General features: G+C 44.5%; 1 protein-coding gene across 7 annotated transcripts in view; it reads right to left on the reverse strand.

Moving 5' to 3' along the window:
* The window catches only part of MYO5B (myosin VB), a 390,467-nt gene that overhangs the window by 191,458 nt on the left and 182,109 nt on the right, over positions 1-16,900 (reverse strand). Inside the window, exon 1 of one of the 7 annotated variants that reach the window (XM_053303359.1) lies at positions 7,813-8,330. The exons of 5 other annotated variants lie outside the window; for them this stretch is intronic. In XM_053303359.1, the coding sequence (XP_053159334.1) occupies positions 7,813-7,823 (11 nt within the window). In that variant the 5' untranslated portion in view covers positions 7,824-8,330. Of the gene's footprint in view, positions 1-7,789; positions 8,331-16,900 lie in introns of those variants that run through there. One more of the 7 variants, XM_053303360.1, reaches the window with a different exon arrangement.

Genomic DNA, 16,900 nt, shown 5'->3' on the forward strand with positions numbered 1-16,900 from the left:
AAAAGCGGAGCACAAACATTCAATGAAAACAAGTGCTAGCATCGGCTACCCCTGTTAACTGAGCAAAGAGACACTTTTTTTAATAGGGTTGCGCAAGTTTGCTCATTTCCAACCACAGTTCGAACCAGTCTAGTTCAGGCAGTCCAAGTTCGAACCAGATCAGACTCCATTCTAAACTGGTTTGCGGGTATACTTGTAAAGGGGAATCCGGCAAGGATTCCCCTTTACAAGTAAAGGGGGATTCCATATCCTAAGTACAAGTAAAGGGGGATTACAAGTAAATTACAAGTAAAGGGGGATTCCATATCCTAAGGATGGGTGGGAGAGCGAAAGGGCACTTTTAACCTTTTAACTTTCAGGCGGCGGGGACAGCAGAGACATCGGCAGCAGCTCCTCCAACCCCCCGCCGGCTTAGGCCTCTGCACACACACAGAGGCCATTTTTGTGACCTCCATGCATGCGCAGAGGCCATTTGAGTCACCATACAAATTGTGTGGTGATGCATATGGCCTCTAGAAGTCACAAAAATGGCCTCCATGTGTGCGCGGAAGCCTGAACTGGGCTGCAGCTGGCCCGGGCTGTCATTTGGGATGCCGGGGAGGGGGGTTGGAGGATCCGCCAGCGCCCCCAGCACCTGAAAGTTCAAGGTACCCTTTTGCTTCCCGCCCCACCTCACATTACTAGGGAATGCCCTTTACTTGTCAACGGGAATCCTGGCAGGATTTCCCTTTACAAGTTTACACCCTGAGCCAGCCCGCAAACTGGTCCGATGGCAAACCAGACAAGATCCAGTTCAGTGGAGCCTGAGACCAGGCTGGGTCAGTTCAAATCCAGTCAGGATTTGAACTGGCAAAACCACTTCCGTGCACACCTCTACTTTTAAAGTGGTGCTGCTTTTATATTTAAAGCAGCGGGAGAGCAACCGGCCCTACTGAACCCTAGCACAACATTTTCCAGTGGTTGTTGGTGTCTTTATGCTTCTTTTTGGGCTAGAGCCCTTTTGGGACAGAAAACCATCTTATTTTATTTTCTATGCAAATCACTTTTGTTGAAAAGCACAGGATATAAATATTTGTAGTAGCTGTATCTGTCAAACCACCATCTGAGGAATGGAAGAGATCCAAGGGATCTCTTCCAAAAATGATCCAGCAAAGAAACTCATCCTCCTTAAATCACCCAACCAATATATCGCTGAAGTGGGGTTTCACTTGCCACTGGCACATACCACTATTCTGGAGCTTCTACTTTGCAGGTGAGCAAACCAAAAGGACTGATGTCCAATGTCAACAAGGCCGCACAATCAGGGATAGTCTGGCAAACATTTGTCAATCTCCCCTGCCTGTTTTCTCTCCTAAGCGCACGCTTGCTAAGGCACAAACACAAATAACCCCTGTGGACAATGCAAGTGATAAAGAGACCCAAACAGCATTTGTTGCTAATGCAGCCAGCCTGCCAAGACTCATTTTCCTCCCTGAAGTTTCACAAAAGATTTGCCTGAATCACTGACCCTTTGTTTGTTTAGAAGCACTCAGCTGGGCACTCCAAACTCAGCCAAGATTACAATTTGGATTCGAAATGCCAGCTTGAAGACAACAGTCACAGAAAACAACTCTGTTCTGGCATCAATAATCCCGGGCCTCTCATTTCCCCTCCAGCTAAAATGCCGACTACCAGAATGATCAGAAAGGACACAAGAAAGGTGTGTGTGTGTGTGTGTGTGTGTGTGTGTGTGTGTGTGTGTGTGTGTGTAAGCACCTTCTCTAGAGACAAGACATTTCTATTTTTATTTCTATTTTTCTCTAGAGTCAAGACTTTCCTATTTTTAAAGATGCTGCTGGAAATAGGTCCCCACAAATCTATACAAAGGGCTCATACACACATTATACAATGGCAGACCCAGGTTTGGCACTGAAAGTACACTGGAAAGGGAAATACAGACAATCTTGTCTCACAGGTACAACTGATGTATTTGCAAACACAGCTTTACCTTTGCTGTTGTGGACACTTCATTTTCAAGTACATTTTCAAATGTACACCTAAAACATCTTATGTTTACATCTATTAAAAATAATGTAATGTGTGAATCAGCCCAAAGAGAAAGCAACATCTAGTGTTGCTCAGAAAGCATCAAACTGCTGGCATTAGATGGAGTTCAAATCTCCACTTGACCATGGACGTTTTTAGGTGATCTTTGGGTTGCTTCCAGCAATGCTCAACTCACATTGTGTTAATGTCCCCATGCTATCGTAAATAAGAGCACATGGAATAATTTCACATTCTCCTCCAGTCGCTCCCAGACTTATCTTTCCTCCTCTTCCAGTGTTGTCTCTCTTGTGTTTAAATTTAGATTATTATTATGATCTACATTTTATATCCTGCTCTTCCTCCAAGGAGCCCACAGTGGTGTACTACATACTCAAGTTTCTCCTCACAACAACCCTGTGAAGTAGGTTAGGCTGAGAGAGAAGTGACTGGCCCAGAGTCACCCAGCAAGTCTCATGGCTGAATGGGGATTTGAACTCGGGTCTCCCCGGTCCTAGTCCAGCACTCTAACCACTACACCACGCTGGCTCTCTGTGGATTCTAAGTCCACTGGGACAGGGACCCATCTTCTCACTCTACGTAAACTGCCATGGACACAGATGATGATCTATAAAACAATAGTATCTGCACACATGTGAACACACATATCTTAAACTGCACACGAGAGGACAGGATGCAAGTATTTTTATAATTTTATAATTTTTATAAATTTCTCTTGACATTCCACAACTTGTGCCTTTAACAATGAGCAGGAGCAAAGAACATCAGCAAGGGTCCCTTTTTCCACTCAGTCCTCCAATCTCTAAAATGGAAACAGAGCTAATTCAGGGGGAGTTCACATGTGCATGGCTCACTCCTCTAGGACTGCAGAATCAAGTGACAACTTGCATATGAGAAACATCACTGACCAAAATCTCACTGCCAGGATTTTTATACCCGCCATCACCACCTTGGGCACCATTCACATATTCAACTGCCAATTATTATGACATGAGGTATACATGCATGTGCAAATGAATCCTCAACAAGGGAAATGTGAGGACAGTGGATAGGGGTACAGCAAGGAGGACGATAAATTCACCTTGTCTATTTCAGCTTTGCTATAGAAATGAATACAGACAGTGCTAGGATCTAAGGAAATAAAAAGAATTTATTAGAAGCAGTGTTGAGGGGTCTGAAGTACCCAATGACCACAAGCTATAAAAAGCTAAGTAAGCAGAATAGGAAATTTCTCAGAATCAAACCCGAAAGACATCAGGTCACTATAATAGCTCAACACCACAAAATTACTTTGAACACGTTGTTGAATTATAGATCATCTTACCATGTAAGGGTGAAAACCCAGAGCCAGACGCAAAATCATGTTTTGACAATTAATAAGTTCTCAAATACTGTTAAAAAGAGAGACCATATTATGCCTGTTTTGAAACAGCCGCACTGGCTGCCGATATGTTTCCGAGCAAAATACAAAGTGCTGGTTATTACCTTTAAAGCCCTGAACGGCTTAGGTCCAGGTTACCTTAGAGAGCGCTTTATTTGTTCTGATCCCCACCACACACTAAGATCATCTGAGGAGGTCCGGCTCCAGTTGCCACCAGCTCGTCTGGTGGCAACCCAGAGGCGGGCCTTCTCTGTAGCCGCTCCTGGACTGTGGAATGCGCTCCCTGCAGACATCTGTAATTTGAATTCTTTATTGGAATTTAGGAGAGCCCTAAAGACCTAACTGTTCGGCCTGGCCTTCCAGTGCTCTTATATTGTTTTAAAGGTTCTTTGATGTTTGTGAACTGCCCTGGGCTATCTTGTAAGGGCAGTCTACAAATCAATCAATCAATCAATCAAACAAACAAACAAACACGTACATACTACTCAAGGCACAAGAAGATAAGCTGGGCTTTGCCTGGCACGTGAAAAATAGCCAAGACACCAGCAAGTGCACAAGTCTGGTGAAGGGTGGAAGCTCTATCACTGGATGCCACCACAAAGGAGTCCCTAACCCCAGCAGCGGCATTCTGATAGGCTAGAGCAGTGTTTCTCAATGTTTTTGGAGTCATGGCCCGGTACATTCTTTGTGTACAGTTTCCTGGACCAGCAGTTAGTAAAGGGGTTACCCCCACCCCCAGGCACCAGTGTTCCCTCTAACAGAGATTTCCAGATGTTGTTGACTACAACTCTCAGAATCCCCAACTGCAATGGCTTTTGCTTGGGGATTATGGGAGTTGTAGTCAACAACATCTGAGAACCCCTGTTAGAGGGAAGTGAAATGAACGTTATCCAGCAGCGAGGGCTACCTGTCTAGAAATAAGCTCCGGAGAGCCTGCCCGGGCTCCGTGAATCCCAGGCCCCACCCCTCTGCACATGATGTCACATGAAAAGGGGGCAGTGCCTGGAATTTATGGAGCCTGAGAAAGCTCTCCAGAGCTCATTTCTAGGCAGGCAGTCTTTGCTGCTGGATAACGTTCATTTCACTTCACGCACATTATCCAGGAGCGAGGGCTGCCTGCCTAGAAATGAGCTCTGGAGAGCTCCCGGCAGCAGCCCCCACTGGCCCTAAATTGTTCTTTGGGGGGTGGTTTTTATTAGTGATGCCCCATGAACCCAATGCCTTGAGGACCAGCACCAGTCCACGGACCAGCAGTTGAGAAACACTGGGCAAGAGCACTATACTTTCAGGGCTCTGTGTGTGATGGTTTCCACTCCTCTCCCTTGGAAAAGCAGTAACAAGATTGAACTTCTGACTGCTTATAAAAGAAATCTGTGCTGAAGAGCCCCTTCAGCACAGATTTCCAAACAGCTAGGACTGCCTAAAGTACTATAAAGGGGGAACTGGAGGAAGGATATGGCATGGATTAGGATCCTAGGAGCTGCACAATCTGGGTGGCACCAGGAAAAAAGGGTTCTTCACTTAACAACCTTCCATTCAAACTCCAAAGGCAGCGGCACCCAGAGAAGGACCTCTAAAGCAGATCAACTGGCAGATAGGTTCATTTCACAGAAAGAGATGACCAGACAATGAATCCCAGCAGCCAGAAAGGTATTTTAATGCATTTCCTCTCCCCACATCACCTCTGCAGCTAGCAGGAAAAAATTACACCAAGGAAAGCAAATTCATGAAAAATTTACTTAATTTGCATGATTCACACAAATGACAAAACTCAGCTTTCCTTATTGCAGATTTTGTGTTACTTTTGTAACGCACAAGCAACCTGGCAAACAAAGTTAAGTATTGTGAAATTAAATCTGAATACAGGTTTTTACTATTTATAGAGCACCATCCATTAGTACAAGTAATGAGAAGACTGGTCTCTGCCTCAAGGGGCTCACAATCTAAAATTGACACACGGAAGACAACAGAGGAAGTCGGGGGCGGGGGGACAAATGGCATTTGGGATATAGTGGGGAAGAAAATAAAATAACTTACTTAATCAATGTAAACCTCTACAGTGGTATGTGTACTATCAGAGAATGACCATTATCCATTTTTAAGCAACCAAAACTAACACGTACAAACCAGTATTAGGAAACTATATCCTAACAATACTGTGCACTACGATATAACCAATTCAGTCTGCAATACTCAATAAAACATGTGCAATCACAAATGAATCTGTCCCATTTCTGCCTCTTTTCTCTGAATGTAACTTGTTGGGTGTTGGTTTAGTCATTACACCCAACTCCCACAGTTTATCAAACCATTTGTGAAAGCTAATTCAACGGCTGAAATCCTAAGAGTTAATGCCTAGGAGTAAACCCCACCAAAGCCAGAACAACTTGCAGTGGGACACACAGCAGAATCCTGCACACATTTACTCAGAAGTAAGATCCACTGTGTTCAGTTTGGGATTTACACCAAGCAAAGCGCATAAGGCTGCAGCCTTAGAACCAGCAATCGAGAGTAACTTGGCAATCTCTAAGACTATTACAGTAACCATCCTTCCTGAACACAGACAGCTAGGAGCTACCCTAGGCAACCCTCATGTGACAGAAAAGTTCAAAGTCTGCTTATTGTTAATAGCTTCAATTCCTGCTGCTGGCAACGGTTGAGTAATATTCCTTATTTTAACGCTGCTCTCCAAGCTGTAAGAGAACCTTTCCAGATGTCTGCAGTTTGACGCCACAAGCCCACAGATAGGCTAATTGCGAAGGTTAATGAGGCTTCTTTCTATGCCTACTCTTCCTGCACGCTTATTTTTTCCCTACTGAGAACTAGGGCACTGGCCCCTGGACCTCCAGTCTTTCACTCCCAGTTTTGCAAAATGTGTGCATAACCCATAACATATCAGATCCACCAACATTGTTGGACATAAAAGTATATTCATATTACCCTGCTTAACCTCAACATAACTTTAGAGCATTGAAACAGTGAATAGCTTCCAGGCAAACAGGCAGCGAATCTCTGCTAACTGGAAATGTGGGTCAGTGCTTTCCCCACCCCGTCACTCAAGACATCAACATACTACAAATGGGAACCTGGGAGTAAGTATGCATGCATGTGTCAAATTTGGCAGGCCAGTAAAAGCATTTGTGACCTAGTAATACTTGTGGACTTATTTGCAAAGCTGCTTTAACATAGGCTGGATAATGTACCAATCCCATTTATAAATTACTTAATTGTTGTTTAATACAGGTGATCTATAACACTGAACTTCTTGATGACAGAGGTATGCAAGCATGTGTTTCTCTCTCACACAAAATGAGAAATGTGTTGCAATGACTCAGAACTAATTCCGTTTCCGCAGGTTCTACACGCCCCACCTCCTAGAACAATACAATGTGTTTTCAGATGCTCTGCACATGACTCAGATGTGAATCACAAGCTACTGTTTCTAGCATGTGCAGGGAAGGTTCTTGGGTTTGCCCCCTCCTCCATGCATAAGAAGAGGAGACTAAAAGCTATTCATAATATGATAAAAACTACATTTCTCAGCCTAACCTACTTCACCAGGTTGTTGTAAGGAGAAACAACGCTCTGGACTCCTTGGAGAAAGAGTGGAATATTAATTAATTTAATTAATTAATTAATGCATTATTGAGTTACTATAATAAATAAGCAACAGGGTAGTGCATTGTAAGATGTTCAGTTGCTACAGCGAGGACTGATTTCAGTCTGAAATTATTATTCAGCCTGAGACTGTAATTATTCCTTAAGGAATATTGGAGAATTACATTAAATTACAAAGAACCAAGTGGATTTTCCAGGAAAATCCTATAAGACAGATTCATTCCTGTACATCATTGTGGATTTGCAATTCCAGAACAAATGGTTTCAGTATGCATTCTTCCATAAACAAATATATTGTCTGCTTTAAGTTGGGGATATTGAGTAATACTTGTTTTATTGAGTGTGTGCGTACATGCAGACATCAGAGGTAAGTTCTGAAGCTATCATCATGTACTTTAATTGTTATAGCTTCATAACTGGAATTACAGGACACCCACTTGGCTACAGGAGCCATTCACTGCAATTTCCAATAATGAGTATTTTGATAACATAGTACTGTGCAACTCACAACTAAAATAACCACATAGGAACAGAAGAGAAGGAATGCCTTGCTAAATCCATTTCTGCAAGAATCCATTTCTGCAACATTTTGTTTTCAGCAGAGGTCAACTAGATCCCTCTGGGTATTCACATGATGGCCACCCCACCATGGTTTGTCCTCAGTATCTTATTTAGAGGCATATTTGGGAGATCGCAGAGAGTGAGCAGAGGAAGGGAGGTAGATTCTGTCAGCTTCCCTGATCTTACCTGAGGAACAACAGCCGTCTCACCCTGCCTGCATATTCCTGATATGTCCAAGGAGGTTTGTTTCACAGCCCCAGACCTTCTGAAGACAAGCCTGCTTGGAGGTTGATTGCTCTCCTGTTCCACCTGTGCCTTCTACCTAAGTGCTTGACTGATTCCACCTGTCCCTGAGGATCAGAGATCTCTCATGAGAGAGGAGATTTCTGGAGGCCTTGGGGGCATAATTGGAAGAGGGCGCACTGGAGGTGTAGCCTTTGGTGCCAGGCCTTCGGTGTGGGACTGGGGTCTGGGGGAAGTTATATTAAAGTGGGATTGGAGGTCTGGGTTGAAGTTTGTTAGTCCTTTTACTGGGTTGTGCCAGGTCTTTTGTTGTGATGTGTTTGGGTTTTCTTAAGCAGGTTGATTAAGGACGGTGTGTCCAGCAGCTCTGGGGCAGCTATTACTTTTGTGGCGGGCAATAGAAGAACTGGCATTGGCAGAGCAGCTGGCCGTTACAGGGGAAGGGAAACCAGTAATTCAGTAACTGTTTCCACTTCCTGCTGCCCTGTTAGCTCTCTGGCCTCAGGGGACAGTTCCAACTGCCCATAGAACCTAGCCTTGCTCCTCTGCAATGCCAGTTCGGTTCAGAATAAGACCAAAATAATCCATGACTTGATCATGGATGAGGAAGCCGACCTGGCTTGTATAATTGAGACCTGAATGGGGGAGGCTGGTGGTCCTGTGTGGGCTCAGCTTCTCCCACCAGGCTACTCTGTTGTCAAGAAGGCTAGGGGAAGTGGGCAGAGGGGTGGAGTGGCTGTGGTCCACAAGAATACCATTTCCCTTATCAGGGCTCCTGTGCGACAATGGACTTCTATTCAGTGTGTCTTTCTGAAGCTGGCAACGAGGGATAGATTGGAGATCCTGTCCACCCTGCTGCCCAACTGATTCCCTAGCTGATGGAGCTGGTCTTGGAGTTGGTGCTGGAGTCACCCAGACTTTAGTGCTGGGGGACTTCAATATCCATTGTGAGGCTGACTTGTCTGGTGCAGCTCAGGACTTCATAGTGGCCATAACAACTATGGGCCTATCCCAACTAGTTTCAGGACCAACTCACGTTGCCAGCCACACACTGGATTTGGTCTTTTGTTCGGATCAGGGGGGTGTTCCGTGGGTGGGGGATCCTGTGGTTTCCCCATTGTCATGCATGGACCACAATCTGGTTAAGGTTGATTTCACAGTCACAACCCAGCCTTGCAGGGGTGGAGGACCTATTAAGATGGTCCACCTGAGACAGCTGCTGGACCCAGAAGGATTCCAAAAAGTCTTGCAAGATTTAATGTTGGTCCTGCCAGTGATTCTGTTGATATGCCCTGGTGGGAACCTGGAACTCACCAGGGCTGTAGAAACTATCACTCCTAAGCATCCCTTCCGACCTGTTTTAAAATTGGTACAGAATGCAGCAGCCAGATTGGTCTCTAGGACAACACGAAGGGACCACAATACACTGGTTCTAAAATAACTGCACTGGCTGCAAACATGTTTCCGGGTGAAATACAAAGTGCTGGTTATTATTATTTTTAAAGCCCTGAACAGCTTGGGTCTGGGCTACCGTAGAAAGCGTCTTCTTCTGTATGATCCCCATTGCACACTGAGGTCATCTGGAGAGGTCCATCTCCAGATACTACCGGTATGTCTGGTGGCGAATTGGAACCGGGCCTTCTCTGTAGCTGCCCCTGGCCTATGCAATGCACTCCTGGCAGATATCGACAGTTTAGACTCGCTGTTGGCCTTTAAGAGAGCCCTAAAAAACTTACATGTTTGGCCCAGCCTTCCAAGGTTTTTAAATTGTTTAAGTATTTTAACTGGTTTTAAATGGGTCTGAATTGTTTTAAAATTGTTTTTATATTGTTTTAAGCAGTGTTTTTTTAAATGGTGTTTGTTTTTAAGTCTTTTTAAACCTGTTGTGCACCACCCAGAGCCTTTGGATGGGGCGGTCTATAAATGAAATATTGGCTTTGTACACCCAAGTTCCATTTAACTAATAACTGTTCAGACCTATGCTCTATGAATCTGTATAATGAAAGCAATGTCACCAATGGTGTAACGAGGCTGGAGAAGACCCGAGTTCAATAAGTGAACACAGACACCCTCAGTTTTTTCTGCCACCATTAGGCTCTGTGGGGGAAAAAATACATTTTATTTTTGAGTGGTGGTGCTGGCCATCACCACAAAGCCAACGCCTCCACCACCAGCGTGGTAGGTGGGCAGGCTGGAGGAGAAGAGGGAGTGTGGTGGCAGTGGGTACAGCACGAGTCTACCAACCTGCCAGCTCACTGGCTGCTCTTCCTGCTACTGGCTCCATCAGGAAGAGCAGGCAGCCGGCCAGAGCAGAGGTGGTGGCAGCAGCAGCGGCAGCAGGGGATGGCAAGACAAGTGGGTGGATGCTGGTGGCAGTGAGCAGCAGGAGTTGCCGCCAGCCAGTGGGTAAGTGAGAAGGGAAGGGGGATGAGTGGACCCCTGGGACGGAGCAGGCTCATGTGCTAGGAACACACTGGAACTCTGGTAGCTCCGCTCCTGGATGTCTCGCTATCCAACTACAAGAACCACAAATAAATAAATAATTATTCTATTTCAAATCCAGAAATTTCACTATTAATTGAACAGTAATAAAATAAAAATAAATCTCATAAATAAATAATAAAATGACAATATTTTTCCCCCAAGTTGGTGTGCAGATTTACCATACAGCTACCGTTGCCTCTGACCTGCCTCTTCCTTGCTTGCTTCTCAAGCGAAAGCTACATCATGCAAGTGTCAGCAACAGACATTTTACTCCTTCCCAGAAATTGTATTCTCAAAATATGCTGCAAACAATCCACAGTGCAATTGCTGCCTCCGTTGACAGTGGACCAGGAATGGACTGAGACAGACACCAGCACTAACACATCATGGAATTTTTGGGGGAAATATTGTACCCACACATGTATCAGTAAGCTTGGAGTAGCAGCAAAGTAACTGGTCTAAAAATGGAACTTTCGAGAAGTACACAAGCCCACATTCATTGGCTGGAACCAACAATAGTTCCTGCACATATCCCGAATCCACCCTATTGGAGAACTGAAGCCCAAATTGATGCATGTTCTGGGACAGGATCCAGTTCTCTGGGCTCTAAATAGCTTTACAGATCCAAAACATGTACAGAGTCTCAATCACAAACAGGTACATATGCTCTTCCAGTGTTTTGAACTGCAAACCTCTTTAGGTAGTCCAAAAACCCAAGAGTGCATACAGAGTTCACCATCAGGTGCCACGGAGCTCAAAGCAGGAGCCTTGCAGATCAGGCAATTCTAGCTGAGAGGCTCACGTAACAGCCCATAATCCTCTTGGCCTAGGAAGTCAGGTGACTGATATCTAGTGCTACCTGCAAGTATCAAGACTTTCAGGCCCACTGAGATCTCCCGGTTCTCTCTCTGCACACCCAATTACCAGTCTGTTAGAGCAGACCCATCAACAGGTACCATGGTGGCAGCCAGGTGGTCAGAAACAGGAGGTCTGAAAGCCAAGAGGTCACATCCAGCCAAGAGCCAGAACTTGGAAAGAAAACAAGTTATAATTACATTTGTATGCTGTTTTTCCACACACAACCTCCAAATGGCTAACATAATCAGTGGGGCACACACACACACAGACACACACACACACACACAACTTACTACAGAGTATAAACAACCATCACAGCAGGACAGTGTGGGTTCCCAGTTTCAGCCCTGGCAGCTCCCAACAAAGTGTCCCAGTTTCAGCCCCGACAGCTCCCAACAAGGTGCTTGGCCTGCCAAAACAAGGATACCAGCTTGCCCTTCCGCTCAACACTTTTCACTTGCCCTCCAATTAATTGGGTTGGGATGCACAAAGCTGTATATCGAAGTTCATAATCTAGCTAGGTTTAACAAATGAGGCTATGTTTCACTAACAGCTAACTTTGCTGGTTCTAAATGGAACACGGTTAATTACTTTGCTCTACATTAAAGGAGTTGTGTGTTTCTCATTTGTCTGTGTTGGTCTTTAATGCTTTAAGCTATATGGAGAAAATACAGCTCATCAATTCTGAAGAGCGTCCAACGGGCTTTTCCCTGAAGGCAACACAAGGAGCTAAAAGCTATAAGTACAGGTAGAATATGCCGTAAGGTTTCAAAACAGCTGTGCTAGTAGGCCAGTGCATCTTTAAGACAGGGAGAGCTCCCATAATTATCTTCAATAATTCCTTTAGTTGAGAAACAGACACAGGCTGTTATAGTTATGCATAGCTATTTTGCTTTTTTATTCACTTCTTATCTCGCTTAACTCTTTCAGGCTAGGCTTAAAGTTATCCAGCAAGATTCCCAGCCTAGCAGGGATTCAAGTGGGTGCCTCACATATCCATGTAAGATGAACATATGAGGATGCTGTACACCAAGTCGGACCATTGATTCATCTAGCTCAGTGCTGTCTGATCCGATTGGCATGTGGCCCTCCAGGTAGAGAAAGATGCTTCTTAGCCCTTCCACCTTAGATTCCTGGACATGCCAGAGACTGAACTGGTACCTTCTATGTGTAAAAAGGTATCTGCTCTAATAATGAGCTATGGCTCTACCATACTCGGTACTACATCCATTGTGCCACCAGCTTGTGGCTCAAGGCAATGTGCTCAACGACCCATGCTCTTTTCCAGCTCTGACCTTCACCTCTTAAAATTCTGAAACAGCATGCCTATTAAATTGGCAAAGATGACCATTGAACATGGGCAGAAGTTGGTAGTAATAATCACAGAACATACCTGTCCAATACAGGTGGTCAAGGAAAGCATTCGGCAGGCCTCACCCCTGAAGGAGATGCACACCACTACTTATTGGGGGAAGGGAGGAGAGGAGAAAGTCATCAGGGCAATATATCTTGTTCTAGTTATAGCCCATGGCTTTGGAGAGAAGTGTCAATAATCTTGTAATTGTCTCTTGCTTAGGTCACACAGCACTCGTCTTCTCATCCCAACGGGGATGAACCTGGAATAAGGTCCAGAGACAGTGGGCCTAAAGAGATCATTATAATTCACACGAGTGATCAAGGAAAAAAATTTCTGGTATCGCCAGTTTGGCTGTACAGTACATCATGTTCTCCAACACTCCAAACAGAATGTTGCAGAATGGTTGCCTGATGCTGCCCACGTTGGGGAAAGATGATCATCACTGTGACAAAGTATTTCATGAAACCTTTGGCCTGAGTCCTTGACTAGGTAAAGCAGCAAAGAAAGCCATACTTGGAATTCCAAAGCTCAAGAAAGTACTAGCTCAAGAAAGTACTATTTTGCTGTACTTTGTCTTATCAAGACATGATTTTCCTTCAGAGTCTGCCTAGAAGAGAAGAGATGCCAAAGATCACCCAAGATCAAACTCTGTTTTCCTTTCGTAGGTAGCAAAGTTCCTGAGGGTTCAGTGCTCTGCCAAACATGCTAGCCTCCAGCAATTAAGCAAATGATTGGTGCTATGTGGGGGCAGGAAATCTGATGCCATTTGTTTTTTTATATTTGTACCATATACAGAATCTTGATATGGAGATATGAAGCATAACTTTGGGGAAGGGGAGAGATACACAATTATAACAATAGTTCTTTGTAGACAATGGTAACAATGGTTCTTATTTAAGTAGTACAGAGCACACAATTTTTCTACCTGGTGCACTAGTAAAATACCAGCACACATCCAGCAAATCTACCTATTTGTCCAACAGAAAATTTTACATAGAAAGCACCTCTGTTGGGAAAATGTGTGCAACTCATATGCAGATAGATGCATGTGATGATGTACACACACTTATTTCATCATATGCACACACACACACACACACACACACGGAAGCCTTGAATGGTCCATTATATGCACTTGCTAAAGAGATACATGTGTGCGCACAATACCACACATGACACGGCTTGCGCTTCCATAAGGCCAGATGAGGCCATCACCTTAAGTAGTGGGTGGGGAAGGACAGCAAATGCCATGACCAGTGTTCCCTCTAACAGGGATTCCCAGATGTTGATGACTACACCTCTCATCAGCCCCAGCCAAAGGCCATTGCAACACCTGGGAATTCCTGTTACAGGCAACACAGACCATGACCCCACCCCAACTGCTTGTGTACCCCTCTTCTCTTTGCCATCCTGACATGCCACTCAGGGGCATAGCTAGGGGAGAGGGGGCCCGTGTTCACCTCTCCCCAAGGGCCCCTGAGTGAGGGTGATAATGAAGAAAATAGGGAAGGATTGAGCTGGGGACCCTCAGGAGCTGGGGAGCCCGGGTTCTTTCAACCCATCTGCTCAGTTATAGCTACACCGCTGGTGCCACGCCTCCTCTTTCTCTTCTGCTTGCCCCCATCTCTCCACTACTGGCTACCTTCATATCAGCAGCTGCTGTGTGCTCCTCTTCTTCCTCCCAAGTAAAGGAGGGCAGAAGAGCATCAAGTTGTGCACTGCCATGGGGCAGGGGAAGACTAATGCCTCACTGTGCCAAAGGGCTTGGGCTAACCCTGATCCTCCATAATCTATGTAAGGGTTGCATGTTTCTACCTCCATGGAAGTGTTTTCCTTGTAGGAATTGTGTTACACTCCAAGTTGTTTTTACTTGAACGCAATAAAAGGGGGCCTGTTTTCATCTGATGGGCCAGATGAAGGGGAAACAGAATGCTGGACTGGGTAGGCCTTGGGCCTGATCCAGCAGGGCTGTTATGTTAGAATTTGTAGGATTCTCCAATGAATTAGCAGAAGCTTCAAACACACACACACGGCACACCACTAAAAAAATGCCATCTTTATTTATTACAACAAACTTGCTCAATACATTTTTATATAGCCTCATCCAATCTGTTTCAGGTCAGACAATGCCTGATCAATGAAGTTGTGAAAAGGCATTTCATGGGTAGGCACTTTCTCTGATGGTCCACTGCAATATTTTAATAATATAAACTTAGCACCCACTTTAATGTTCTTTTCTTTATAAAGAAACTTTGTTTTAGCTGTTAGACACACACACACACAGCCATTACAGTATTGGTGAAGACCGCACACAAATTCCATACCTTAAAAAGAGGTCTAATATACAATCCAGATCATGAGAATTAAAACAAAATTGCATTAACCTTAATTAAAGTGTGAGCTAAAGGAGCCACTTTCCTTGTAATCTCCACATGATTGTTGGCAACTGAACAATGCGGCAAATCCTCCACTTGGTCAACCAGGAATTTTGAACGTTAGCCCTGAGCATCTTGGAGAACAGCCCGCCAGCTGCTAAACTTGCCAGATTGGTTGAGCCACCCCTAGAGAAAGATGCACCAGACACCTCCATTACATTCTTCAGGGTTCTTCCACAAAATCAAAACTACAATTCAAGAAGCCATATGCATCAGTTGGGCTTACCAAAATAAAGTGTTATATGTTGGTGTTTAAGGCTTCTCTCTCCCTCTCCTCCATGCTTAATCACTCTCTTGTGCATGTGCGTGTGCACGTGCACACACACACGTTCAGAATTTTCATCATGCAATGCTTAATCTTTCAAAACGATGATAGTGTATGAACAAGAGCTTTAACAGACAAACCTGGGAACTAACCAGCATACAGTCAAACTCTGAAAGATGGGAAGAAGATACACTATTTCCCAGCCTTTATAAGCTTCTGCCCCAGATCCAAAAGATTCAAAATTGCTTCTCAACTACCGCACAAAGGGTCATTTCACACACTAAGCTGCAACATTACTGGTTTGTAACCAAGTATATACTCAACAGAGAACCCAACCATGCAGCCTTATGCTATATACATCTTCAAACTCATTCATCCTAAGGATGACCGAGTTGTAGTCAACAACATCTGGAGACCCACATTTCTGAACCCTTGTATAAAGCCAGGTGTGAGGTATACAATTAGAAGACCAATGCTATACATCCTAGAGAGCCAGTATGGTGCAGTGGGTAGTGCACCAGACTAGGACCAGGAAAAGCCAGATTCAAACCCCTGCTCAGCCATGAACTGAATGGGGAACTCTGAGCTATCTCTCAGCCTAAGCTACCTCACAGGATTGTTGCGAGGATAATTGGCAGTGGGGGAAGAGAACTGTGCACACTGCCATTACCATGAGCGGAGAGCTGGTCTTGTGGTAGCAAGCATGACTTGTCCCCTTAGCTAAGTAGGGTCCGTCCTGGTTGCATATGAAAGAGAGACTAGAAGCGTGAGCACTGTAAGATATTTCCCTTAGGGAATGGAGCCGCTCTGGGAAGAGAAGAAGGTTCCAAGTTCCCTCCCCGGCTTCTCCAAGATAGGGCTGAGAGAGATTCCTGCCTGCAACCTTGGAGAAGCTGCTGCCAGTCTGTGAAGACAATACTGAGCTAGATAGACCAATGGTCTGACTCAGTATATGGTAGCTTGCTATGTTCCTATGTTCCTCCTTTGGGAGGAAAGGCAGGATAGAAGGGTTTAATGAATCAAATCACTAGTTTCAAAGGCATTCAACAGGGCTTACTCCCATGTAAGCATGCATGAATTTGCAGGCTTGATGTGCAAAGAGGCTCTGAAACAATACAGGCAACCAATGAGTGGACATTTATTTATATTAAAATGTGCTTGTTCATTGAACAGTCACCACTTGCATCTCATATCAACCCACTTGAGATTTTTTATGTATCATATGCTTGAATGAAGTTAGCTACTTTCTCAGGGGCAAGGAAGAAGCAGTAACTTTTTTACAGCGTTTCTGCTCTCTCATTAGTGCGGCTTCTGCCATTTTCCTCTGAGCTGGCATTCAAAATCTGCAGGATAGCATTGCCACCTTTCAAAGCCAGTGGCTGTAATGAATGGGAGCAATGAGGGAAGAGTAAATAGTTAGATAAAACAAAGGTTAATGTTCAGAAAGAGAGCACCATTCCAAGCCAAAGATATAATGGCACATGCAGGAGATTCTACGACAATACGCGATTTATTTATATATGTTCCCCTTTTAAACAATAGGATTCTTCACAACAATAAAATATTTCTCACGTTCTTCAAAATGGGTACAAAAACAAAGCCTCATTATGGAGTCAAAGGCCTGTGCTTAATTATGATTAGTAGCATCACAAAGA

The sequence above is a fragment of the Hemicordylus capensis genome, chromosome 2 (genome assembly GCF_027244095.1).
Source record: "Hemicordylus capensis ecotype Gifberg chromosome 2, rHemCap1.1.pri, whole genome shotgun sequence".
NCBI lineage: Eukaryota > Metazoa > Chordata > Lepidosauria > Squamata > Cordylidae > Hemicordylus > Hemicordylus capensis.